Source organism: Hemitrygon akajei, chromosome 6, assembly GCF_048418815.1.
Source record: "Hemitrygon akajei chromosome 6, sHemAka1.3, whole genome shotgun sequence".
Taxonomy (NCBI): domain Eukaryota; kingdom Metazoa; phylum Chordata; class Chondrichthyes; order Myliobatiformes; family Dasyatidae; genus Hemitrygon; species Hemitrygon akajei.
In genome coordinates, this window is record NC_133129.1 from 18,191,976 (window position 1) to 18,219,159 (window position 27,184).

The following is a 27,184-nucleotide window of genomic DNA, read 5'->3' on the forward strand; positions in this document are numbered from 1 at the left end:
AATTAGTTTAAACTCTCCCCAACAGCTCTAACAAACCTGCCCGTGAGAATATTGGCTTCCCTTGAGTTCAGGTGCAACCCGTCACTTTTGAACAGTGTCATACCTCCCCCAGAAGAGATCCCAATAATCCAAAACCAAAGTCCTGCCCCCTTCACCAGCTTCTCAGCCACACATTGATCTACCAAATCATCCCGTTTCTACCATCACTGCCACGTGGCATGGGCAGCAATCCAGAGATTACTACCCTGGAGGTCCTGCTTCTCAGCTTTCTACCGAGCTGTCTAAATTCTCTCTTTGCTTTTCTTTCCGATGTCATTGGTACCAATATGTATCAAAATGTCTGGCTGCTCTCCCTCCCTCTACATAAAGCTGTGGACGCAATCCGTGATGCCCCTGACTCTGGCACCTGGGAGGCAACATAGCATCTGGGTGTCCTGTTCACATCCACAGAATCTTCTGTTTGTTCCTCTGAATATCGGAAGCAGTTTTGGGCCCCTTATCTTAGAAAGGATGTGCTGAAACTGGACAGGGTTCAAGGGAGGTTCACGAAAATGATTCCAGGATTGAATGGCTTGTCACATTAAGAGTGTTTGATGTCTCTGGGCCTGTATTCACCAGAATTCATTAGAATGAGGAGTGACCTCATTGAAACCTATCGAATGGTGAAAGGCTTCGATAGAGTAGATGTGGAGAGGATGTTTCCTATGGTGGGAGATTCTAAGACCAGAGGACACAGCCTCAGAATTGAGGGGCATCCTTTTAGAATAGAGATGAGGGGAAATTTCTTTTACCAGAGAGTGGTGAATCTGTAGAATCTGTTGCCATAGGCAGCTATGGAGGCCAAGTCATTATGTACATTTAAGACAGAGGTTGTTAGATTCTTGATTGGTCATGAAGCGATCCGAGGAGAAGGCAGGAGATTGGGGCTGAGAGGAAAATGAGGAACTTATGAAAAACTACACATAAGATGAGCTTTATCTGCCCCGTGTACATTGGAACGTACAGTCCAATGCAGCATTTGTGTTGCGGATGAGCTGGGGGCAGCCCGCAGGTGTTACCACATAACAAGCCCACCATGCCCACCATAACAACACTGAACACAACAGCAACCAAGCGTCAATAGTGAAACAAGCCCCATTCCTCCCTCACACCCACCCACCCACACACATGGACAGTCGTCCAACCCCAGGCCTCCAGTCTCCAGTCTCAGCCTGACCTCAGTGGAAAAAGTCTGTCCATGTAATATAATATAATTAAACTGTCTGTATAATGTTGTATACATCAATCAAACCTCCTCTCATTCTCCTACACTCCGGGGAGAATGTCCTCAAACATTCAAACTTTCCCTGTGCATAGCAAACTGATTATTGCTGCAGGCAGGACAAGAAACAATGTGACAGATAGAGAGGTTCACAGGAAGGGTCTCAACTCGACCCAAAACACCAACTCTTCATCTCCTTCCAAACCTCCCTTGTCCACCTGTCTCCACAGATGCTGTCTGACCTGTTTTGATACTGCTCATATCAAAAATTCAATTCCTGCCACATTGGACACCCACCAACACGATTACAGACAGAACCACTCTGGGAATACTTTACAGTGGGAGTGATGAGAGAGGCCTCCGTCGATCAGGGTTCATATATACACAGAAATGTGCCATTAAAGGCCAGGTAACATCATGAATGATCTCACACCCACCCCCCACCCTCACTCATGGACTGTTTGTCCCACTCCCATCAGCACCACACCAGGACCACCAGACTCAAAAACAGTTACCTTCCCCAAGCAGCAAGTCTGATCAACCCCTCCCCTCTCCACATCTCCTCCTGTGTCCAGTTACCTGCAGGACCTCTTCCTCCTGGTCAGTTCTCTCCCTCCAGTCCCGTACTTTATGGTCTCTTTCCCTTTGACCTCACCCACTAATTGCAATTGCCAGATCCATGTATCTTATCCCTGTTCACTCTAGGAATTGGACCGTAAAGTCACAAGATATAGGAGCAGAATTAGTCCATTCGGTCCATCGAGTCTGTTCCACCATTCCATTATGGCTGATTTAGTTTCCCCCTCAACCCCATTTTCGTGCCCTCTCTCCATAACCTTTGATACACTTCCTAATGAAGAAACTATCAGACTCCGTTTTAAATATACACAGTGACTTGGCTTCCCACAGTCGTCTGTGGCAATGAATTTCACAGAATCACAACTGTCTGGCTGAAGAATGTCTGATACCAGAGGGTGTGTGATTCAGCTGGGAGGGGGTAAGTTCAAAGGGGGTGTGGGGACAAATTTATCTTTACAGAGAGAGTGGTGGGTGTGCAGAACGCACTGTCGGGGTGATGAGGGGGAGACAGATTCCGTAGAGGCGTTTAAGAAACTCTTGGACTGATGCATGAATTGTGGTTTGGGATATAGACTTGGTGTAGCAGAAGCAGTTAGTTGGTTTAGTTAAACATTTAATTACAAGTTTAAGTAGTTTGTGGACTGAAATGTCTTTTCCTGTGCTATACTGTTCTATGACTTTCTATCCAGCCTCCTGCAGAATTCTCTGGAAATTCTACAGTTCCGTGCAAAAGTCTTAGACACCTATATATAGCTGGGGTGCCAAAGACTTCTGCAGTTCTGTATTTGTCAACGTGGAGCGGAGAGCGAGTTTGTAAATCTGGTGGAAGCAAAGGCTGTTGGGAATGGTGAGGATGACGTGTGGAACAGGGGGCAGAGAAGGAGTGCTGGGGCAGGGGATGGTGTGAGTGCAGATACCCCCAGACCTGAGACACCAAGATCATTTGATTCCAAACAACTGGTTTACTGATCATTACACGATGTCTCTCTGGTGTTTCCCACTCCCTTCCCCTTTTCCCAGCCATGATTGCCCCCTCCCTGTCCCCTTTCCCACTCTCAGTCCACAATCGAGACCCCTATCAGCATCAGGTTTATCATCACTCACAAATGCCATAGAACAGAGAACATTGAAGAGTACAGTGAAGGAACAGGCCATTCGGCCCATAATGTTCACTGAACCAACTAAAAAGTAAATCAACGCCCCCCCCACCATCTCTCCACCTTCCTCACACCCATGCACCTATCGAAACGTCTCTTAAAAGCCTCCAATGTATTTGCCTTCACCACCCTACCAAGGAGGGCATTCCAGGCACCCATCACCCTCTGAGTAAAAAACTTACCCCTCACAGCCCTCTTGAGCCGACCCCCCTTTCACCTTCAATGCCCTCTGGTATTAGACATTTCAACCCTTGCCTTAACCCTAATGTCAGCAGATCAAGCAGCATCTAGTGAGAAGAGCCCAGAGTCAACGTTTCAGGCCGAGACCCTTCTTCAGGATCGAAATGAAAGGGTCTCGGCCTGAAACATCGACTGTTCACTCCCCTCCTGCCCGACCTGCTGAGTGCCTCCAGCATTTTGTGTGTGTTGCTCTGGACTTGCAGAATCTGCAGAATCTGGTGACTAAGACTTTTCCACAGCATCGTACTTGCATAAAATTTGCTTCCAGTATACACGAAGACTTTGTAACTACCGTCATGAGAAAGGGCACTGTGTTTGAAATGACTTCCTGCCAGCCACCAATCTCAACAGTTCCTGAGAATTTTTTGAGGAAGTGAAGCAGCAAATCGAGCAGCTTCTGTATTTCAGCGAGAGAATAAAGAAAGAACTGAAGTGTGAGAGGACTCCACACTGAAGCGCTGGAAATGCTCTCTCTCCGGGTTTGTCTCTGCACGGTCCTGTTGTCCGTCTCAGTCCGGGGATACAGTAGGTGTTTTCCATTGTCCCCTATCTCCCCGTTGTCTCTCTCCTAAAGGCTCGTTTTACTTTCTGGTGCAGCGCTATCTATTTGGTCGTTGGTTCTGCCAGTGGAGGGTTGGCGTTTGGACCCTGTCCTTCCCTGAGTGCTGGGGTGGACTGCCTTCTGGTGACGATTAACCCCAGTACTATTGGGAAGAGACGTCCAAGTTTGATGCCCAGTTAAAGGCCGGGCACAATTCCCAGCCTGGGTGGTATAGAATTTGGAGCGAAACTGTAGTGTGGTGGTTAGCGTGATGCTTTACATTCCCTGTGACCCAGGTTCAATTCTCGCTGCAGTCTGTACGTTCTTCAGTTCTGAATGCTATTTGCTTATTTTTATTGTTTTCATGATCTTTCCCCTTTGCACATTGGCTGTTCGACGGTCTTCAGAATCAGAATCAAGCTTAATATCACCGACATATGTTGTGAAACTTGTTAACTTTGTGGCGGCAGTACAATGCAATACCTAATAACAGAGAAAAATTGAATCACAGTAAGTGTATATTTGTGTATAAAGTAGTTAAATAATAGCACCAAAACAGAAATAAAGAAGTAATGAGGTAGTATTCAGGGTTCATTGTTCATTCAGAAATCGGATGGCAGAGGGAAGAAGCTGTTCCTGAATCGCTGAGTGTGTGTCTTCAGGCTCCTGTACCTCCTGCCTGGAGGTAGCAATGAGAACAGGGAATGTCCTGGGTGATGGGGGTCCTTAATGATGGATGCTGCCTTTCTGAGGCACCACTCCTCGAAGATGTGTTGGAAACTATGGAGGCTAGAGCCCATGATGGCGCCGAGTAATTTTACAACTCTCTGCAGATTCCTTCGATCTTATGCTGTAGACCCCCACCCCCCATTCCAGGCGGTGATGCAGCCAGTCAGAATGCTCCCCACCGTACGTCTGTAGAGATTGGCGAGTCTTTTACGTGATATACCAAATCTCAAGGTTGTATGATGTTTATATACATTGAACTCTGAACTCTGAACTCCCTGTGACCTCATGGGTTTGCTCCAGGTGCTCTGGTTTTCTCCCACAGCCTACTGGTTGGTGCTTCTCCATGGATTGTCACCTTGTCGTGGTGGAGAAGCTTGTGTGGCCCTGAGATCCCGAGAGCGATGCCGTCTGGAGCTATGCTCCTGGTAGGGTCACCCATGGTAAGGTCGAGGGTGAGGTCTCTGACAAAGAACAACCCAACCAAGAGCTCACCGGTAGAACAGGCAGACAAAGTTACTTCAAACTCAATGGCTGTGAAGGCGGATGAAGGCTGTAACAAATCCATCAGCTCCAATCGTCGTGGTTTCCATGCCATTGGAATCAGTTGGTTGATTTGTGAAGTATCGTGTGCTTCTTGGAGTGCAACATCAAGTTTACATTAAACAAATACATGCACAGGCGTCTTCGCTCTGTGGATCAACAGAACAAAGACCATCATCCTCGACGTTGAGGGATAGCCGCGACTGGTTGGTGGGTTAACTGGTCATTGTGAATTGTCCCATGATTAGGCTCGGGTTGTTGGGCATTACGGCTCAAAAGGCCGGAGGGGGCCTATTCTGCATTGTGTCTCAGTAAATGAATATACTTGGGAGGGGAGCCTGCGGGTGGTGGTGTTCACATCCACCCGATACCCTGATGTGGAGAGGTGGTGGCTGCTGGAATAGCAGGGCGAGTAACTGCGTTGCGTGTTGTAGACGGCGCACACCGCGGCCACTGTGCGCTGGCGGTGGAAGGAGGGAGTACTGACTGGGTGCTCAAGTGGTCACTGTTGTCCTGGGTTGTGTGATGTTGTAGTTGTACAAGATGTTGGTGAAGACATATTGAGTACAGAGTTGGGATGTTATATTGACGTTGAATAAGAATAACATAATAATTTATAATACGAAAGAACATATTAAGTATTAGTACATTAGACAGCTTATATACGTGGATTGATTGTATATACATAAAGTTCCATATGAATGACAACTTTATCATTTCCTGTCAGTCACCTGAAGTACAGACACTCCTGAGCCTGGAGTCACTTTATGGACATAAAGTCTATCTGTCAATCTATATATCAATCTATGTACAGAAACTATCGTATGTACAGTGTTTATATTTATTGTGTTATTATTATTGTGCTCTTTATTTTATTGTATTTTTGTGCTGCATTGGATCCAGAGTAACAATGGTTTTGTTCTGCTTCACACTTGTGGCCATCTATTGAATACCAAAAGGACGCAGAGAACACTGGACGGTCCAGCACAGTACAGACCCTTCAGCTCTCAATGTTGCTCCAATCTTTTATCCTGCTCCAAGATCAATCTAACCCTTCCCTCCCACATAACCCTCCATTTCTCTTCCATCAGTGTGTCTATCTAAGTGTCCCTAATGTCTCAGCCTCTACTACCACCAGGATGTTCCACACACCCACCACTCTCTGTCGAAAACTTACTCCCTATACTTTCTGCCAGTCACCTTAAAATTAGACCCTCTCATATTAGCCAGTTCTGCTCTGGGAATGTAAGTAACTCTGTCTTGTTGGACATGGTCATAGTTTGACCCCCATCTCAACCTTCCAATGAAACCTTGTTTTTTATAGAGTCACAGAGAAGTACAGCACTGAAACAGGCCCTTTGGCCCATCTAGGGCATGCCGAAACCATTTAATCTGCCTACTCCCATCGACCTGCACTGAGACCATAACCCTCCATATTCCTTCAGTGCACCTGTCCAAACTTCTCTTAAATGTTGAAATCGAGCTCTGTGCACCATTTATACTGTCAGCTCATTCCAGTCTCACCACCCTCTGAGTTCCTCTTAAAATTTTTACTTCTCACCCTTTACCCGTGACCTCTGTCTTTAGTCCCACCCATCCTCAGTGGAAAAAGCCTGCTTGCATTTACCCTATCTGTAAAGGATGCAAGAACTCAAGGCGTGTGGTTAGATCGGGGGAAGCTAAACATTGATGTTTGCAAAACTGTCACAGATTCCACTGAAATGCATTGAAATGTGGGATTTTACTGCTTGATGGCACTGTGCGCTGGTTGTAGCCCTTTTACAAGGCCATTCTGCCCATTGACCTCAGGCTGGCTCCATGCAAAAGCACAAACATAAAGATTTGGCAGATGCTGGAAATCCAGAGCCACATAAAATGCTGGAGAAACAGCAGGTCAGGCAGAATCCATGGAGGGGAATAAACTGTTGAGGTTTTGGGCCAAGACCTTTCATCAAATTCCATACAGGCAACTGTGGGAATTGAACCCAGGTCACTGGCTCTGTAACAGTGTAACACTAACCGCTGTACTACTGTAGCAACTCGAAATTTTAGAAGGATTTATTATCCTTCTTTACTTCATTCTCCTGCCTTTAAACATCAATACATTGACGTTGTAACCTTTGATGCACTCAGCGTTTTGGTTTGAGATGTGTCTATTTTCATGCAAGGAGTATCATAAACAATGCCGATTAACTTAGAGCATGGATCAATACATTGACGTTGTGGCCATTACAGAGACTTGGATGTCTCAGGAATAGAAATGGCTGCTGAGTATGCCAGGCTTCGGGGGAAATATGATGCTGTTAGGCAGTGTGATGAACCCCTAGGTTTATCTTGTCGTGGACTGTCATTTTAAGAGAGAATGCCTGAGTGACGTCAGCCACCAGCTTTCTCAGCTCCTGTTTGATTCTTACTAAGAGAGAGAGAGGGGTGGAACTATTCAACTCTGCAGCTTGTTTTGATTTAAGCAAGGACACTCACTCACACACAGTCAGTCGTAGTTGGAGTCGGACAAGGGAAGGAAGCCAGTGACTAAGGGGTCACTGGTTGGAACTTCCGAGTGTCCACAAGGGTGGGTTGAGCATTGACCCAGCACGTTGATAAGTGGCTATCACGTTGTGTGATTGGGGGCAACCTTGTGGAATCTACCTATGTGTTAACCCTTGCCTGGGTGGTAGTTCCCTTTGAAGACAGTACCCCTGTGATAAGCTACTATTGGTGATAATCTGTAAATGGATTTGGAATAACAACGGATAAAACCCATGGCAATTGTTATCTTGATTTACCACCATGGAGCCTGTGGAATACGACATAAATGCCCTCTCTCGACATTCAGCTTGGATTACAAATCTCTCTCTCACATCATTTAATCTGTGGATGAACTGAACTTTCATACCTCACCATCTCATGATTTTAAGCCTGGTGCCCCCCCCCCCCCCCCCCGAGCTCAATAGTTTGGGAGTTATATTTACACATATGGATACTCATAACACTGTTAACTTTTGACTATTCTTGTTTATGTTGCTATATTAAATAGATACTAATGAAGATAGTGGTTTTAACATCAAAACCAGACTCCAGGCGTAGTCTATTGATGCTGGTTCATTTAAACCATATATGTCAAACTCAAGGCCCGCGGGCCAAATCCGGCCCGCAGTGGAATTATCTTTGGCCCGCGAGATAATATCTAATTACTATTAAAGCTGGCCCCAGTAATCGAAGCGCCTATGGCGTATGATATGGCTAATGCTGAGTTTATTCAGGTACCAGGTTTTCAGGGTTTTTAGTGTTTATTCGGCAGTCTTGCACGGCAGTCTTCTTCATAAGAAACGGAATTTGTAAAGTGAAACACTTTGTAGTTATAGCAGAGACTGAGACACAAGAGAGCAGGCTGAAAAAACGGAGGCAACGAAAGCTGCGTTCGCACGCGTCCGACTGATCCGGCCCGCATGAAGCTGCATTTTGCTCAATCCGGCCCATGACCTAAAATGAGTTTGACACCCCTGATTTAAACCATTACGGGTACGTAACAAGCAGGAACATAGGAGCATAAAATGGGAAAAGATGTTCTCAGGGAAATGCACAGCCAAAATGTGGCAAATATTCAGGGAACATTTGCATGGAGTTCTGCATAGGTATGTTCCATTGAGGCAGGGAAAGGTTGGTAGGGTTAAAGATCCATGGTGTACAAAGGATGTGGAAAATTTAGTTAAGCTGAAAAGAAAAGCTTACGAAAGGTTCAAGAAACTAGGTACTGTTAGAGCTGCAGAAAATTACAAGCTTGCTAGGAAGGAGCTTAAGAATGGAATTAGGAGAGCAGAAGGGGCCATGAGAAGGCCTTGGCATGCAGGATTAAGGAAAACCCTAAAGCATTCTACAAGTATGTGAAGAGCACGAGGATGAGCCGTGTGAGAATAGGACCCATTAGGTGCGATGGTGGAAACATGTGCATAGTGAGAGAATGTGCCAGAGCTTTTGAAAAGCTTTAAGTTAGATAAGTCACTGGGACTGGATGAGATATACCCCAGGCTACTGTGGGAAGTGAGGGAGGAGATTGCTGAGCCTCTTGCGATGATCTTTACATCATTGATAGGAATGGGAGAAGTACCAGAGTATTGGAAGTTTACAAATGTTGTTCCCTTGTTCATGAAAGGGAGTAGAGATAACCCAGGAAAGTATGGACCAGAGAGTCTTACTTCAGTGGTCGGCAAGTTGCTGGAGAAGATCCTGAGAGGCAGGATTTATGAGTATTTGAAGAGACATTATCTGATTAGGGATAGTCAGCATGGCTTTGTCAAGGGCAGGTCATGCCTTACGAGCCTGATTGAAGTCCTTGAGGATGTAACAAAACACATGGATGAAGGTAGAGCAGCTGATGTAGTGAATATGGATTTCAGTAAGGCATTCCATAAGGTTCCCCATGCAAGGCTCCTTCGGAAAGTAAGGAGGCATGGGATCCAAGGAGACCTTGATTTGTGGATCCGGAATTGGCTTGACCACAGAAGGCAAAGGGTGATGTAGATGGTCCATGTTCTGCATGGAGGTCGGTGGACAGTGGAGTTCCGCCAGGATCTGTACTGGTTCCCGTCCTCTTTGTAATTTTTAAGTGACCTGGATGAAGAAGTAGAAGGATGGGTTAGAAAGTTTGCTGATGACACAAAGATTGGAGGTGTTGTGGATAGTGTGGAGGGCTGTCAGAGGCTACAGTGGGAAATTGATAGGATGCAGAACTGGGCTGAGAAGTGCCATATAGACTTCAACCTGGATAAGTGTGAAGTGGTTCATTTTGGTAGGTCAAATATGATGGCAGAATATAGTATTAATGGTAAGTCTTGGCAGTGTGGAGGATCAAAGAGATCATTGGGTCTGAGTTCATAGGACACTCAAAGCTGCTGTGCAGGTTGACAGTGTTGTTAAGAAGGTGTATGGTGTGTTGGCATTTATCAGTTGTGGGATTGAGTTCAAGAGCCATGAGGTAATGTTACAGCGATATAAGACCTTGGCCAGACCCTACTTGGAGTACTGTGCTTAGTTCTGGTCACTTCACTACAGGAAGAATGTGGATACTATAGAGAGTGTGCAGAGGAGATTTACCAGGATGGTGCCTGGATTGGAGGGCGTACCTTATGAGAATAGGTTGAGTGAAGTTGGCCTTTTCTCCTTGGAGTGACCGAGGATGAGAAGTGACCTGATAGAGTTGTATAAGATGACGAGGGGCTTTGATCTTGTAGATACCCAGAGGCTTTTTCCCAGGGCTGAAATGGCTAAAACGAGGGGGGATAGTTTTAAGGTGCTTGGAAATTGGTACCGAGGTGATGTCAGGAGTAAGTTTTTCACACAGAGAGTGGTGAGTGCGTGGAATGCACTGTCGGAGGCGGTGATGGAAGTGGATAAAATAGGGTCTTTTAAGAGCCTCTTAGGTAGGTACATGGAGCTTAGAAAAATAGAGGACTATACACTAGGGAAATTCTAGGCAGTGTCTAGAGTAGGTTTCAATGGTTGGTACAACATTGTGGTACGAAGCGCCTGTAATTTTCTGTAAATTTCTATGTTCTGTGTTCTAAGACAATATACAAAGGTGGGGGGGAGGGGGAGGAGTACAAGATGGTGGTGAGAGGTGAGACCAGGTGAGAGAGAGGGTGTCTGGGTAGGGCAGTGGGATGAAATAAGAAGCTGAGAGGTGATTGGTGGAAAAGTAAAGGGCTGAAGAAGAAGGGATCTGATAGGATAGGAGAGTAGACCATGGGAGAAAAGGAAGAAGGGGAACCAGAGGGAGGTGATAGGCAGGTAAGGAGAAGAGGAGGGAGTATCAGAGAGAAGGGAGAAGGGAAGAGAAATTACCACAACTTGGAGAAATCGATGCTGATGCCGTCAGGATGGAGGGCCCCCCCACCGATGGAATCTGAGATGTTCCTCCACCAAATGACTATAGGAAAGATGCTCTCCATATCCACTCTATCTCGGCCTATCAATATTCGAACCAACTATAGGAACAATGCTCTCTAAATCCACTCTATCTCGGCCTATCAATATTCAGACTGATTATAGGAAAGATCCTCTCCATATCCACTCTATCTAGGCCTATCAATATTCAGGTTACCAATCAGGTTGCAAGGAGATCCCCCCTCAATGACTATAATCTCTTGATTCTTATTCTCGGTGTCCTTTCCCCTCCTCCACCCAGGCAAAAGTCAGGAAGTTATGTTACAACTTTATAAAACTCTGGCTAGGCCACATCTGGAGTATTGTGTACAGTTCTGATCACCCACTGTAGGAGGTATGTTGAGGCTTTGGAGAGGGTACAGACGAGGTTCACCAGGATGATGCCTGGTTTAGAGGGTGTTTACTGTAATGAGAGGTTCGATAAACTTGCATTGTTTTCTCTGGAGTGACGGAGTCTGAGGGGAGATTTGATGGAGGTTGTAAGATTATAAGAGGCACAGAGAGAGCAGACAGAGAGTATCTTCCTCCCAGGGTTGAAATGTCTAATACCAAAGGCCTGCGTTGAAGGTGAAAGGGTTTAAAGGGGATGTGAGGGGTAAATGTTTTACACAGACAGTGCCGGGTGACTGGAATGCTCTGTCTAGGGAGGAGTTACAGGCAGATACATTAGGAGCTTTTAAGAGACATTTAGATCAGCACATGAACAGACATTGGACATTGAAATGGGCATTGTGTAGGTAGAGGGGTTAGTTTAGTTGGTCACTAATTTAATTGGTTTAGCACCACATTGTGGGCCGAAGGGCCTGTGTCTGTGCTCTACTGCTCTGTGTTCTATGTTCTCGTGTTAAATACAGTAAATCTATGATCATCTGCTACTGAGAAATCCCGGTTGTTCCCTCCCTGGCTCACCAGGTGCCTGTGGTTCACGGAGCCATTCTGTTTCCAATTTCCAGGTAATAAAAATGAACTTCTGACATCACGATCTACCACCACGTGAGTAACACACAAAATGCTGGAGGATCTCAGCAGCTCAGGCAGCATCTATGGAGGGGAAAAAACAGTCAATGTTTTGGCCTGGGGCCCTTCACCACGAATGGAAAGGAAGGGGAAAGATGCCAGAATCTGGTGGTGGGGGGAGTGGGACTGGCTGGGTTGTTCTTACACAGGGCCAGTATGAACTCAATGGGCTGAATGTCCTCCTGAATGTTGCAACTGTTCCGTCACTCCGAGCTAATTCCAAGAGCTCTCCTCTCCGTAACCGGTGCCCCCGATTCTCCAATCACTTGCCCACCTGAAAATGAAGTGGCAGGATTGTCAAAGCCATCAGCCCCAGGGAACAGACGACAATGACCAACCCCCGAAACCCTGACTCGACCCCAGCCTGTAACGCTCTATATTTCAATAAGAGTCTGAGGTGAATTGGTTTGTCACCAAAGACACTGGCAAATTTCTACAGATATTCCTGGAGAGCGTTCTAACTGTCTGCATCACCATCTGGTCTGGTGGGGCCACTGCTCAGGATCAGAAAGACCAGCAGAAAGTTATAAACTCAGTCAGCTCCATCGTGAGCACTGGTGTCCCCAGCACCCAGGACACCTTCAAAATGCAACGCCTCAAAAAGGCGGCATCCATCATTATTGAACTATTTATACACCAGTGATGCAAACTTGTTGTCTATTCTATTGTTTCTGTGTTAAATCTGATTCTGATTCTGACATAACCCCCACTCTGGACTCTACAGCACCAGACCGCAGCGTGTAGCCCACTCCTGAGTATCCATTATTGCACACATAAACCCCCCAGGCTGGACCCTCCTATGGATCACAGCCTGTTCCCAGTCCTGGCTATCCATTACTGATCATTTAGTTGTCAGGCCCTGCTGGTGCATCTGGAAGATCGCTGAAAGCCTGTGTCGATCAACTGTTGGGAAAGATGAAGGATATCTTCAATCCCTCACTGCTGCAGTCAGAGGCCCCACCTGCTTCAAAAGGGTAACATCATACCGGTGCCCAGGCAGAGCAGGGTGAGCTGCCTTAACGACCATCACCCAGTGGCACTCACATCTACTGCCATGAAATGCCTCGAGAGGTTGGTCTTGGCTGGAATCCACTCCTGCCTCAGGAAGAGCCTGGGCCCATGGCAATTTGCCCGTCACCACAACAGGTCTACAGTGGATGCAATCTCACTGGCTTCTCACGTGGCCTTGGCTCACCCGGACAACAGCAAAACCTTTGCACTGCTTATCGAATTTAATTTTTATATATATTTATTGTAAATAATAGTTTTTATTTTATGCTTTGCACTGTACAGCTGTGGCAAAACAACAAATTTCACGACAGATGCCGGTGATATTAAACCTGATTCTGATTCCCCTCCCCCATGTCAGGGCCCAGTCTGTAACCCACTCCCCTGGTTTGATGGTCGTCAGGCCCACTGACATCTGAAGATCCACTCGTGACAGTAGTGAAACTCCAGGTCTGTTTCCCAGATTTTCACCCACTTTCCCCACCTTCCCCACTCTTGACCCGGTTCCACCTGCCAGACGCATCTCCCCCAGTGGGTCCCATTCTCATCTCAGAGTATCAGGCTGGAGAGTGAGCCCTTGGTGGCCCTCCCTCAAACAACTGATTACAATCACCTCTCTCCATCTGAATCTCCTTTCCATCCCTCTTCTCCATCTTTCACCACTCCCTTCCCATCTCCCTTCCCCCTTCCCTACCCAGCACAACCTGCCCTTAAACTCACACCCCACCTCAATCCTCAATCACCTCAGACCCCTGTCTCACCCCACCTCAATCCTCAATCACCTGAGACTCCTGTCTCACCCTCCTCAGTCCATCCATCCCCTCAGACCCCAGTCTCCCCCTCTTCAGTCCATCCATCACAGTATTCTGTCTCACCCCTTCGCAATCCTCAATCACCTCATAATCCTGTCCCACTGCTCTTCTATCACCTCTGAGTCCTCTCTCACCCCTCCTCAGTCCATTAATCACCTCAGACTACGGTCTCACCCTCCTCAATCCATTTATCCCCTCAGACTCCAGTCTCACCTCCCCTTTCCCTCTGGCCATTCGACACTCCTCTATCAGTCCTGATGCAAACCAAAACTTCAACGTCCTTTCACACCCACAGATGCAGCTCGACCGCTGAATTCCTTCAGCAGATTGTTGTTCAAATATCGACCTCTCTCTCTCTCTCACTCAATTTCTCACTCACTCTCTCTGTATCACTGCCTCTCTCTCCCTCCTCTCTCATTCACTATCTCTCTTAGAAGGATGAGAGGGGATCTGATTGAGACATATAAGATTATTAAGGGATTGGACACGCTGGAGGCAGGAAGCATGTTCCCGCTGATGGGTGAGTCCAGAACAAGAGGGCCCAGTTTAAGAATAAGGGGTAGGCCATTTAGAACAGAGATGCAGAAAAACTTTTTCACCCAGAGAGTGGTGGATATGTGGAATGCTCTGCCCCAGAAGGCAGTGGAGGCCAAGTCTCTGGATGCATTCAAGAGAGAGTTAGATAGAGCTCTTATAGATAGCGGGGTCAAGGGATATGGGGAGAGGGCAGGAACGGGGTACTGATTGTGTATGATCAGCCATGATCACAGTGAATGGCGGTGCTGGCTAGAAGGGCCGAATGGCCTACTCCTGCACCTATTGTCTATCTCACTCTCACTCACTCACATTCTCTCTCTCTCTCACGCACATTCACTCTCTCTCTCTGACTCTCATTCACTCACTCACATACTCTCTCTCTCTCTCTCTCTCTCTCTCTCTCACTCACTCACTCACTCACTCACTCACTCTCTCTCTCTCTCTCTGCAGACTATTCGTTCAATGGTTGGTCAATGTCCGGCGCTGATGTGGTCTCTGCGGTGGAAGGAGCCTCCGCTGTGTTACCGTGTACTTTCACCCACCCACCTCCTGATGTCGCCCTGAACGGCTCCGTGATCTGGTACAGGGAGAAATCAGGTGCTACAAAACCGGTGTTTAAGTGCACATATCCTGGTTCCGGCCCCTCCTGGTGCGATACAACGACACAGGGGGCTGGAGGAGGGCGGTTCGGATTCGTGGGGAACCTCAGTCGGAGAGATGCCTCGATAATGGTGGAGCGTCTGAACCGGAGTGACGGTGGTCGGTATCGGTGCCGGGTGGAGCTCAATGTTGGCAAGTTTAATACGGCCGTTCTAACAGATCTGTCTGTGAGAGGTGAGGACCGATGTTTAAGCATTGAGTTGTAAAACTACATTAATCATTTCACATTTTATCTCCCTGAAAACTTATTTTATTCATAATTTGCAAGTACATTTTGCAGGATAATCATGTCAAATAGATGTGATTGTCATGTGCACTATCACATAGAACAACAGCACCGTACAGGCCATTCAGCCCACAATGTTCTGCTGACCCTTAAACCTGCTCGAAGATCAATCTAGCCCACATACCCTCCATTTCTACAACATCCGTGTAGCTGTCTCAGAGTCAGTCTCTCTCTCTCCCCCTACCCCTCTCCCCTTCCCCCTTCCCCCCTCCCCCTCTCCCCCCTCCCCTCCCCCCTCTCCCCTTCCCCCCTCTCCCCCTCCCCCCTCTCCCTCTCCCCCCTTCCCCCCTCTCCCCTCTCCCTCTCCCCCCTCCCCCTCTCCCTCTCCCCCCTCCCCCTCTCCTTCCCCCTTCCCCCTCTCCTTCCCCCTTCCCCCTCTCTCCCTCCCCCTCTCCCCTTCCCCTTCCCCCCTCTCTCCTTCCCCCTTCCCCCTCTCTCCCTCCCCCTCTCCCCTTCCCCCTTCCCCCCTCTCCCCCTCCCCCTCTCCCTCTCTCCCCTCCCCCCTCTCCCCTTCCCCTTCCCCCCTCTCTCCCTCCCCCTCTCCCTCTCTCCCTCCCCCTCTCCCTCTCTCCCTCCCCCTCTCCCTCTCCCCCTCCCCCTCCCCCTCCCCCTCTCCCCGGTCCGTGACGCTGCTGCCATTTCAGTCAGCAATGAAGGGCCTCCATCTCTGGCAGCATTCAGGGCTTCCTTCATCGTGTCAGTAGCTTCCTCTCGGTTTTCACTGCTGTCAGTCATACAATTCCCGAATGGGACTCAGGAATACCGTCACACTCAGATGTCGAAGGATTCTCCATTGCTGTTTCCATAACAACATTGTTTTACCCGTCAGGGTTGTTACCCTGAGCTGAACCCCCGAACCTGGAGGATTTAGCGAGAGTAAATTGGAAACAGATGTTCAAGGGTGAAAGCACAGAAGTAATGTGGAGGAAGTTTAGGGACCACTTGTGCTGTGTTCAGGATAGGTTTGTCCCACTGAGATAAGGAAAAGGGAACCATGGCTGACGAAACACGTGAGGCAACTCATCCAGAGGAAAAAAGAAGCATATGTTAGATATAAGAAGCATGAAGCAGGAGAGGCTCATGAGAAATATAGGGTAGCCAGGAAGGAGCTTAAGAAAGGACTTAGGAGAGCTCGAAGGGGGCATGAGAAGGCCTTGGCATGTAGGATTAAAGAGAAACCCAAGGTGTTCTATGTGTATGTGAAGAACAGAAGGATGACAAGAATGAAGGTGGGGCCACTAAAGGATAAAGAGGGCAATATGTGCCTGGAGGCACAGGAGGTTGGGGAGGTCCTAAATGAATATTTTGCTTCAGTATTCACAAGTGAAAAGGACCTTGATCAGGGTGAGGTCGAAATAGAGCAGGTCTGTGTGCTGGACAATGTGGAGATTAAGGAAGAAGTAGTGGATCTTCTTAAAAACATCAAAATTGATAAGTCCCCAGGACCGGATGTGATATACCCCAGGTTGCTGTGGGAGGTGAGAGAAGAAATCACTGGAACAATAGCTATGATCTTTGAATCCTCTTTGGCTGCAGGGGAGGTGTCGGAGGATTGGAGAATGGCAAATGTAGCTCCCCTTGTTTAAAAATGTTAATAGGGAGAATCCTGTGAACTAGAGACTGGTGAGTCTTACGTCGGTGGTCTGCAAACTATTGGAAAGGATTCTTAAGGATAGGATCTGTGAGCATTTGGAGAAGTACAGTCTACTCAAGGATAGTCAACATGGCTTTGTGAAGGGAAGGTTGTGCCTCATGAGCCTAATTGAGTTTTTTGAAGAGGTAACAAAAGAAATTGATGAGGGTAGGGCAGTAGATGTGGTCTACATGGATTTTAGCAAAGCATTTGACAAGGTCCCCCACAAGAGACTCATCCAGAAAGTCATGAGGCATGGAATCAATGGAACCTTGGTTGCTTGGATAAAAAATTGGCTTACAGGAAGAAAGCAGAGGGTAGTAGTGGAAGGAAAGTATTCTGCCTGGAGGTTGGTGACTAGTGGAGTGCCACAAGGATCTATCCTGAGACCCCTACTCTTTAAGTATAACTGAGAATGCATGTAGTTTGCAGCACAGGTAAACAGTAAACAGCACAGTGTACTATCTTTGTAGAAAGCAGGGTTCACTGTAGAATTCTTTCTCAAACACACCAGCTCAGGCTGTTGAACACTTTCAGTATAGTAAGTATTACCCTGGGGAGGGTTCACTGTAGAATTCCTTCTCAAACACACCAGCTCAGGCTATAGAACACTATCAGTATTACACTGGAGAGGGTTCACTGTTGAATTCCTTCTGAAACACACCTGTTCAGCCTGTTGAACATTTTCAGTATAGTAAATATTATATTGGAGAGGGTTCACTGTAGAATTCCCTGTCAAACACACCAGCTCAGCCTGTTGAACACTTTCAGTACGGTAAGTATTACACTGGAGTGGGTTCAGTGTAGAGGAGATTCAAGTACAGATGAAGATCATGTTCATTGTCATCTGAGTGTACATCTCCACAACAAAATGTAACAGGGTTCCTCTGGATCACAGTGCACCCAGAAAACATCTACAGTATCACATCACACACAGCTCATAATGCAAAATATTCCCACAGCTAAGTTAATAAGTTAGTGACTAATGCCATTACACAGGACTGACTGGTGTTGTTATACTGTATTGATCAGTATTATTACTCTGTATTGATTAGGCTGTTACAGTTTAGTGACTAGTGTTGTTATACAATACTGACTGGTGTTGTTTCATTGTGGTGATTATGTTGTCATACTGTACTGATTAGTGTTGTTATTACTGCAGTGACTAGCGTTTTTACACTGTACTGAGTAGTGCTATAATTCTGCAGTGACTAGTGCTATGACACTGTTATGCCTAGTGTTATGCTGTTGTGACTAGAGATGTCACTCTGTAGTGAGTAGTGTTATTACACTTTAGTGAATAGAGTGGTCACACTACAGTGACTAGTGTTGTTACAATGTAGTGACTGATGTTCTTACACGGTACTGGTTAATGTTGTTATACTTCAGTCATTAGCATTATTGCACATTATTGACTAGTGTTGTTACACTGTACTGATTAGTGTTGTTACACTGTACTGATTAGTGTTGTTACACTGTAGTGATTAGTATTGTTACACTGTAGTGATTAGTATTGTTACACTGTACTGACCAGAGTTGTTACACTGTAGTGATTAGTATAGTTACACTCTACTGACTAGAGTTGTTATACTGTACTGATTGGTGTTATACTGTACTGATCAGTGTTGTTACACTACTGATTGGTGTTGGTGCAGTGTATTGATTTGTGCTGTTTCACTGTAATGGCCAGTGTTATACTGTACTGATCAGTGTTGTTACACTGCACTGATCAGTGTTGTTACACTGCACTGATCAGTGTTGTTACACTGCACTGATCAGTGTTGGTGTCAATTGGTTCAACAACTGAATGGTTGAAGGGAATTAGCTGTTCCTGAATGTGGTGGTGTGAGATTTAGGCTTCTCTGCCTCCAGTCCGATGGGACTGTTTTATATTCGAAAGAGTTTCCCTAGTTTGAATGGTTTGCAATGAGTGAGACACATGTGGGGGTCTTTTCATTCTGGTGGTCACTGAGGGGAGTATTTACTGTTTTGTTGGCTGGAAATTTTGTCAGTGGTTAAACATGTTTGGTGGGGGTTAACTGATATATTCTGGCACCTGTCCTTCCCTCAGCTCCCAGTGAGAGTGTCTCTGTGATGACTGGAACCGAGGGAGATTCGGCCACGTTACCCTGTGTGTTCACACGGCCTCGGCAGAGACGACTCACCGCACACACGGTGACGTGGATGAGGAAGAATCCCTACCGACACATCGTCACCTTCAGGCGTAATGAAATTGGATCGTGGGGAGCGGAAAACGGACTGACTCGGTACGAGCTCGTGGAGGACCCAGAGCTGGGAAATGCCTCGACCAGGATAAAGCAGCTGAGAGTGGAGGACAGTCACAGCTACCTGTGTCTGGCTGAGTTCAGGAAAAGCGAGCATGATTATTATCATTGGCCCAACGGAGACCACGTCAAACCCCCAATTATCCATGTGATCCAGAGTGAGATCCAACTGCAGGTCAGACCAGGTAAGAAACCATTGACACATTCTGCAGGGCATGGGGAGGGTTTTAGGGGTGGGTGGGGGGAAGCCTGCTACCATTATCCTTTCTCTAATCAACCCCCACCCCCGGGTTTATCTGTCTGTCCCCGAGTGAGATCTGACTGTAAATCAGACCTGGAAAAGAACCCGTCACCACATTCAAGTTCAAGTTTAATTGTCAATCAGCCACACGTGCATACAGCAAAACAAAACAGCGTTCCTCCAGGGACAAGGTGTAAAGCAGAGTAGCAACAGCACACAGTACACATCGTTACGATCGCAGAAAAGCATACAGTCACAAAAAGACATAATATAGCCCAAGTTCCTGAGTGGTCTGGCTTGGAGCTGGATGGTAGATTGGATATTGTCCTGGTCCAGCTTGTCTCTCACTAAGTGAACACTGGGGGGCAGCACTGAGCAAAAGAGGAAGGCAGCACCGATGGGAGGGGCCTGTCCCCAACCCACGACGGACTCCAGCACGTCCACAGAGGCCTCTGCTCTCTCCCCCACCATCTCGGCATCTTCTGCAGTGTTCAGGGATGGGTCGGAACCTCCAGCACCCATTGTATTCTGTGTCCAGACTCTGGGGATGAATGTTATGTCGGCCACTCCCAGCCTCAGCTGGTGATGAGTTCCATTTCCTCACCACATCTCCATCTCAGACGGTCCTTCACACAGGGTGGCCCCCAGACCTTCAACGGGCCCCCTGGTGGGGCCTTGCCTGAGCCTGGGAGGAATGAGTGGAGTTCTAACAGAGGATCAGGAAGCTTCCCAGAGAAGACACACACTCAACGTTTCAGGAAGAGCTTCTTCCTTTCTGCCATCGGATTTCTCAATGGACAATCAGAAAAGTGAAAATCAGAAAAGTAAAAATGAGAAGAAAAAAGCTCACTTTTTTCCCTCTTTTTGTGATATTTATTTAATTAAAAATTATACATGTAGGTATATATTTCTTATTGAAATTTACAGTTTTTAATTAATATGTATTGCAATGTATAACGGGGTGTCAGGGTGAAGATACGTCTTTACCAAAGGAGGTGTAAGACATTCCTTCCCTCCACTAGCCTTCACTTTTCCCTTGTGCGAGGTGTAGCCCCTGCTTTGTCCCCAATCAGGGTCACGTGAATCCATGGGATCAGGTGGTGGATGGTCGTATGAGCAGCTGGTGCAGATCACAAATTCTGGTTATGCGACCACTGACACCAGGCAGCCAATCTCTGAAGAGTATTGATAATGGCTGGGCTCACCCGTCCTGTACAGACACTGCTCAGAAGAAGGTGATGGAAACCACCTCTGTAGAAAAATTGCCAAGAACAATCATGGACATAAACAGGAGAAAATCTGCCGTTGCTGGAAATCCAGAGCAACACACACAAAATACTGGAGGAACTCAGCAGGTCGGGCTGTGTCTATGGGGAAAGGATCAAAGGTTCATTTTATTGTCAAAGTTTGCATGTAGAATACAACTCTGATATTCATCTTCTCCAGATAACCATGATATCCAGAAAAACCATGGGATTCGTTACAAGAAAAGACGTCAATATCCCCACATGAAAAGGAAAAAGAAAAATCTCGCAAACCTCAAACCCCCCCCCCCCCCCACCTCCCTCCCTCGCACAAAAGCCAACAAATCGCCCACCTGGAAGACGATCGTCAGAAGCTCGAAAGCCCCAAGAATCCAAACCCCTCCCTCTCAAAAAATACAGTGCTGACAGCACCAAACCCAACACCCTCTCCCCACACAGATCACCCACACAGAAAAGTCAACAGGAACATCAGACACCAATCCCTAACCCCTCCCTAGCACAAAAAACAATACATCGTCCCTCTAGAACCCCAACCCACCAATCAGCAACAGGAACATCAGACACCAATCCCTAACCCCTCCCTCACACAAAAAACAATACATTGTCCCTCTAGAACCCCAACCCACCAATCAACAACAGGAACATCAGACACCAGTCCCTAACCCCTCCCTCACACAAAAAACAATCCATCGTCCCTCTGGAACCCCAACCCACCAATCAGCAACAGGAACATCAGACACCAATCCCTAACCCCTCCCTCACACAAAAAACAATACATCGTCCCTCTAGAACCCCAACCCACCAATCAGCAACAGGAACATCAGACACCAATCCCTAACCCCTCCCTCACACAAAAAACAATACATTGTCCCTCTAGAACCCCAACCCACCAATCAACAACAGGAACATCAGACACCAGTCCCTAACCCCTCCCTCACACAAAAAACAATCCATCGTCCCTCTGGAACCCCAACCCACCAATCAGCAACAGGAACATCAGACACCAATCCCTAACCCCTCCCTCACACAAAAAACAATACATCATCACTCTAGAACCCCAACCCACCAATCAGCAACAGGAACATCAGACACCAATCCCTAACCCCTCCCTCACACAAAAAACAATACATCGTCCCTCTAGAACCCCAACCCACCAATCAGCAACAGGAACATCAGACACCAATCCCTAACCCCTCCCTTGCACAAAAAACAATACATCGTCCCTCTAGAACCCCAACCCACCAATCAGCAACAAGAAAGAAAACAGAAACTGAAGGAGAGCAAAATAAACTACAGCCCAACAGTCACATCAATCTCAGAATTTCAAACATTCCTCTCACCAGAATTGAGTAAACAGTCGATGTTTTGTGCTGAGACTCTGCATCAGAACTCATGAAAGGGCCTGTTCTGCACGGTGTGAGTCCTGATGAAGGGGTCAGCCTGAAACGTCAGCTGTTTACTCTTCTCCAGAGATGCTGCCTGGCCTGCTGAGTTCCTCCAGCATTTTGTGTGTGTTCATCATGGTTAAGAGACTGTGATTGCCCACATCACACAACACAGCACATACCGATGATGATGATTGCAATGTACTGCCGCACAAAACACAAGCCGGTGAAATTATCCTAATCCCGATTGTGATTCTGCAGAATGTCAGGGGGAGGAGGCAGACAGGACACGATTACAGGGCTCAACCTGTCACATTGATCAAGACAGAAGCCAGCCCCCTCCATGGATTCTGTCTACACTTCTCACCGTCTCTGTGAAACAGACTGCAAAATCAGAGACCCTCCCATCCACCCTGGACATTCTCTCTTCGGCCCTCTCCCACTGGGCAGAAGGTACAACAGCCTGGATGCACGGACCACCAGGCTGAAGGACAGCTTTTATCCTACAATTATAACTATGGAGTGGTCCCCCAGTATGATAAGATGGACTTTCCACCTCATTATTTATTTGTTTATTCATTTAGAGATACAGCACGGAACAGGCCCTTCCGACCCAACGAGCCACACCACCCAGAAACCCACCTATTGAACCCACGACGATTTACAATGACCAATTAACCGACGAGCCGGTCCATCCTTAGACTGTGGGAGGAAACCGGAGCACCCGGAGGAAACCCACGCGGTCACACGGAGAACGTACAAACTCCTTACAGACGGTGCAGGAATTGAACTCTGAACTCCGACACCCCGAGCTGTCATAGTGTCACGCTAATGGCTGTGCTACCGTGGCAACCCACTTCATTATGGCCCTGCACCTCACTGCCTGCCCGCACTGAACTTTCTCAGTAACTGTCACACTTTATTCTGCACTCTGCTGTTGTGTCCCCTTTACTGTGTTAGAATGTACTGATTCATGTTGTTACACTGTAGTGATTAGTGTTGTTATACTGTAGTGATTTGTGTTGTTACCTGTACTGATTAGTGTTGTTATACTGTAGTGATTTGTGTTGTTACCTGTACTGATTAGTGTTGTTATCCTGTAGCATCTAGTGTTTGTTCTACTGTACTGATTAGTGTTGTTACACTCCACTGATTAGTGTTGGTGTCAATTGGTTCAACAACTGAATGGTTGAAGGGAATTAGCTGTTCCTGAACGTGGTGGTGTGAGATTTAAGCTTCTCTATCTCCTGCCCAATGGGACTGATTTATGTTCTAAACAGTTTCTCTTTTTTGAATGGTTTTTAATGAGGAGGACACAGATGGGTTGTGTTTTTATTCAGGAGGGTGCTGTGGAAGTTTCTGTTATTTTACAGGCTGGAAATTTTGTCAGTGTTAAACGTTTTTGCTGAGGGTTAACCGATTTATTCTGGCACCTGTCCTTCCCTCAGCTCCCAGTGAGAGTGTCTCTGTGATGACTGGAACCGAGGGAGCTTCGGCCACGTTACCCTGTGTGTTCACACGGCCTCGGCAGAGACTCCTCACCGCACACACAGTGACGTGGATGAGGAAGGATCCCTACCAACGCATCGTCACCTTCAGGCGTAATGAAATTGGATCGTGGGCAGCAGAAAACGGAGTGACTCGGTACGAGCTCATCAGGGACCCAGAGCTGGGAAATGCCTGGATCAGGATAAAGCAGCTGAGAGTGTCGGACAGTCACAGCTACCTGTGTCTGGCTGAGTTCAGGAAAAGCGAGCATGATGATTCATCCTACGTCAAACCCCCATTTATCCATGTGATCCAGAGTGAGATCCAGCTGCAGGTCAGACCAGGTAAGAAACCATTGACATTTTCTGCAGGGCATGGGAAGGGTTTTAGGGGTGGGTGGGGTGAAGCCTGCTACCATTATCCTTTCTCTAATCAACCCCACCCCCGTGTTTATCTGTCTGTCTCCGAGTGAGATCTGACTGTAGATCAGACCCGGAAAAGAACCCGTCGCCACATTCAAGCTCAAGTTTAATTGTCAATCAGCCACACGTGCATACAGCAAAACAAAACAGCATTCCTCCAGGGACAAGGTGTAAAGCAGAGTAGCAACAGCACACAGTACACATCGTTACAATCGCAGAAAAGCATACAGTCACAAAAAGACATAATATAGCCCAAGTTCCTGAGTGGTCTGGCTTGGAGCTGGATGGTAGATTGGATATTGTCCTGGTCCAGCTTGTCTCTCACTAAGTGAACACTGGGGGGCAGCACTGAGCAAAAGAGGAAGGCAGCACCGATGGGAGGGGCCTGTCCCCAACCCACAACAGACTCCAGCACGTCCACAGAGGCCTCTGCTCTCTCCCACACCATCTCGGCATCTTCTGCAGTGTTCAGGGATGGGTCAGAACCTCCAGCACCCATTGTATTCTGTGTCCAGACTCCGGGGATGAACATTATGTCAGCCACTCCCAGCCTCAGCTGGTGATGAGTTCCATTTCCCCACCACATCTCCATCTCAGACAGTCCTTCACACAGGGTGGCCCCAGACCTTCAATGGGCCCCCTGGCAGGGCTCTGCCTGAGCCTGGGAGAAATGAGTGGAGTTCTAACGGAGGATCAGGAAGCTTCCCAGAGAAGACACACACTCAACGGTTCAGGAAGAACTTCTTCCTTTCTGCCATCGGATTTCTGAGTGGACAATCAGAAAAGTGAGGACCAGCTCACTTTGTTTCTTATTTTTCCCTCTTTTTGTGCTACTTATTTAATTTAAAATTCTACATGTAGGTATACATTTCTTACTGAAATTTATAGTTTTTTGATTAATATGTATTGCAATGTATAACAGGGTGGCAGGGTGACGATATGTCTTTACTAAAGACACTCCTTCCCTCTGCTAGTCTTCACTTTACCCTTAGGCAAGGTGTAGCCCCTGCTTAGCCCCTGATCAGGGTCACGTGAATCCATGGGAGCAGGTGGCGGATGGTCGTACAAGCAGCTGGTGCAGATCACAAGTTCTGATTATGCGACCACTGACACCAGGCAGACAATCTCTGAAGAGTATTGATAATGGCTGGCATCACCTGTCCTGTACAGACACTGCTCAGAAGAAGGTGATGGAAACCACTTCTGTAGAAAAATTACCAAGAACAACCATGGTCATAAACTTGAGAAAATCTGCCGTTGCTGGAAATCCAGAGCAACACACACAAAATACTGGAGGAACTCAACAGGTCGGGCAGTGTTTATGGGGAAAGGATCAAAGGTTCATTTTATTGTCCAAGTTTGCATGTAGAATACAACTCTGATATTCACCTTCTCCAGATGGCCATGATATCCAGAAAAACCATGGGATTCATTACAAGAATAGACATCAATACCCCCACATGAAGAGGAAATGGAAGAATCTCGCAAACCTCAAACCCCCCACCCCCCACCTCCCTCCCTCACACAAAAGCCAACAGATTGCTTACCTGGAAGATGATCGTCAGAAGATCAAAAGCCCCAAGACCCCAAACCCCTCCCTCTCAAAAAATACAGTGCCGACAGCACCAAATCCAACACCCTCTCCCCACACAGAAAGGTCAACAGGAACATCAGACACCAATCCCTAACCCCTCCCTCACACAAAAAACAATACATCGTCACTCTAGAACCCCAACCCACCAATCAGCAACAGGAACATCAGACACCAATCCCTAACCCCTTCCTCACACAAAAAACAATACATCGTCCCTCTAGAACCCCAACCCACCAATCGGCAACAGGAACATCAGACACCAATCCCTAACCCCTTCCTCACACAAAAAACAATACATCGTCCCTCTAGAACCCCAACCCACCAATCGGCAACAGGAACATCAGACACCAATCCCTAACCCCTCCCTCACACAAAAAACAATACATCGTCCCTCTAGAACCCCAACCCACCAATCGGCAACAGGAACATCAGACACCAATCCCTAACCCCTCCCTCACACAAAAAACAATACATCGTCACTCTAGAACCCCAACCCACCAATCAGCAACAGGAACATCAGACACCAATCCCTAACCCCTTCCTCACACAAAAAACAATACATCGTCCCTCTAGAACCCCAACCCACCAATCGGCAACAGGAACATCAGACACCAATCCCTAACCCCTCCCTCACACAAAAAACAATACATCGTCCCTCTAGAACCCCAACCCACCAATCGGCAACAGGAACATCAGACACCAATCCCTAACCCCTCCCTCACACAAAAAACAATACATCGTCCCTCTAGAACCCCAACCCACCAATCGGCAACAGGAACATCAGACACCAATCCCTAACCCCTCCCTCACACAAAAATCAATACATCATCCCTCTAGAACCCCAACCCACCAATCAGCAACAAGAAAGAAAACAGAAACTGAAGGAGAGCAAAATAAACTACAGCCCAACAGTCACATCAATCTCAGAATTTCAAACATTCCTCCCACCAGAATTGAGTAAACAGTCGATGTTTTGTGCTGAGACTCTGCATCAGAACTCATGAAAGGGCCTGTTCTGCAGGGTGTGAGTCCTGATGAAGGGGTCAGCCTGAAACGTCAGCTGTTTACTCTTCTCCAGAGATGCTGCCTGGCCTGCTGAGTTCCTCCAGCATTTTGTGTGTGTTCATCATGGTTAAGAGACTGTGATTGCCCACATCACACAACACAGCACATACCGATGATGATGATTGCAATGTACTGCTGCACAAAACACAAGCCGGTGAAATTATCCTAATCCCGATTGTGATTCTGCAGAATGTCAGGGGGAGGAGGCAGACAGGACACGATTACAGGGCTCAAACTGTCACATTGATCAAGACAGAAGCCAGCCCCCTCCATGGATTCTGTCTACACTTCTCACCATCTCTGTGAAACAGACTGCAAAATCAGAGACCCTCCCATCCACCCTGGACATTCTCTCTTTGGCCCTCTCCCACTGGGCAGAAGGTACAACAGCCTGGATGCACGGACCACCAGGCTGAAGGACAGCTTTTATCCTACAGTTATAACTACGGAGTGGTCCCCCAGTACGATAAGATGGACTCTCCACCTCATTATTTAT

General features: G+C 47.2%; 1 protein-coding gene across 1 annotated transcript in view; it reads left to right on the top strand.

Annotated features, from left to right (window-relative positions):
* Positions 1-3,653: 3,653 nt before the first annotated feature.
* Positions 3,654-27,184, top strand: part of LOC140728886 (sialoadhesin-like) — a 49,708-nt gene continuing 26,177 nt past the window's right edge. The window contains exons 1-2 of the mRNA XM_073047963.1: positions 3,654-3,762; positions 14,815-15,198. Of these exons, the coding sequence (XP_072904064.1) occupies positions 3,702-3,762; positions 14,815-15,198 (445 nt within the window). The 5' untranslated portion in view covers positions 3,654-3,701. The remainder of the gene's footprint in view (positions 3,763-14,814; positions 15,199-27,184) is intronic.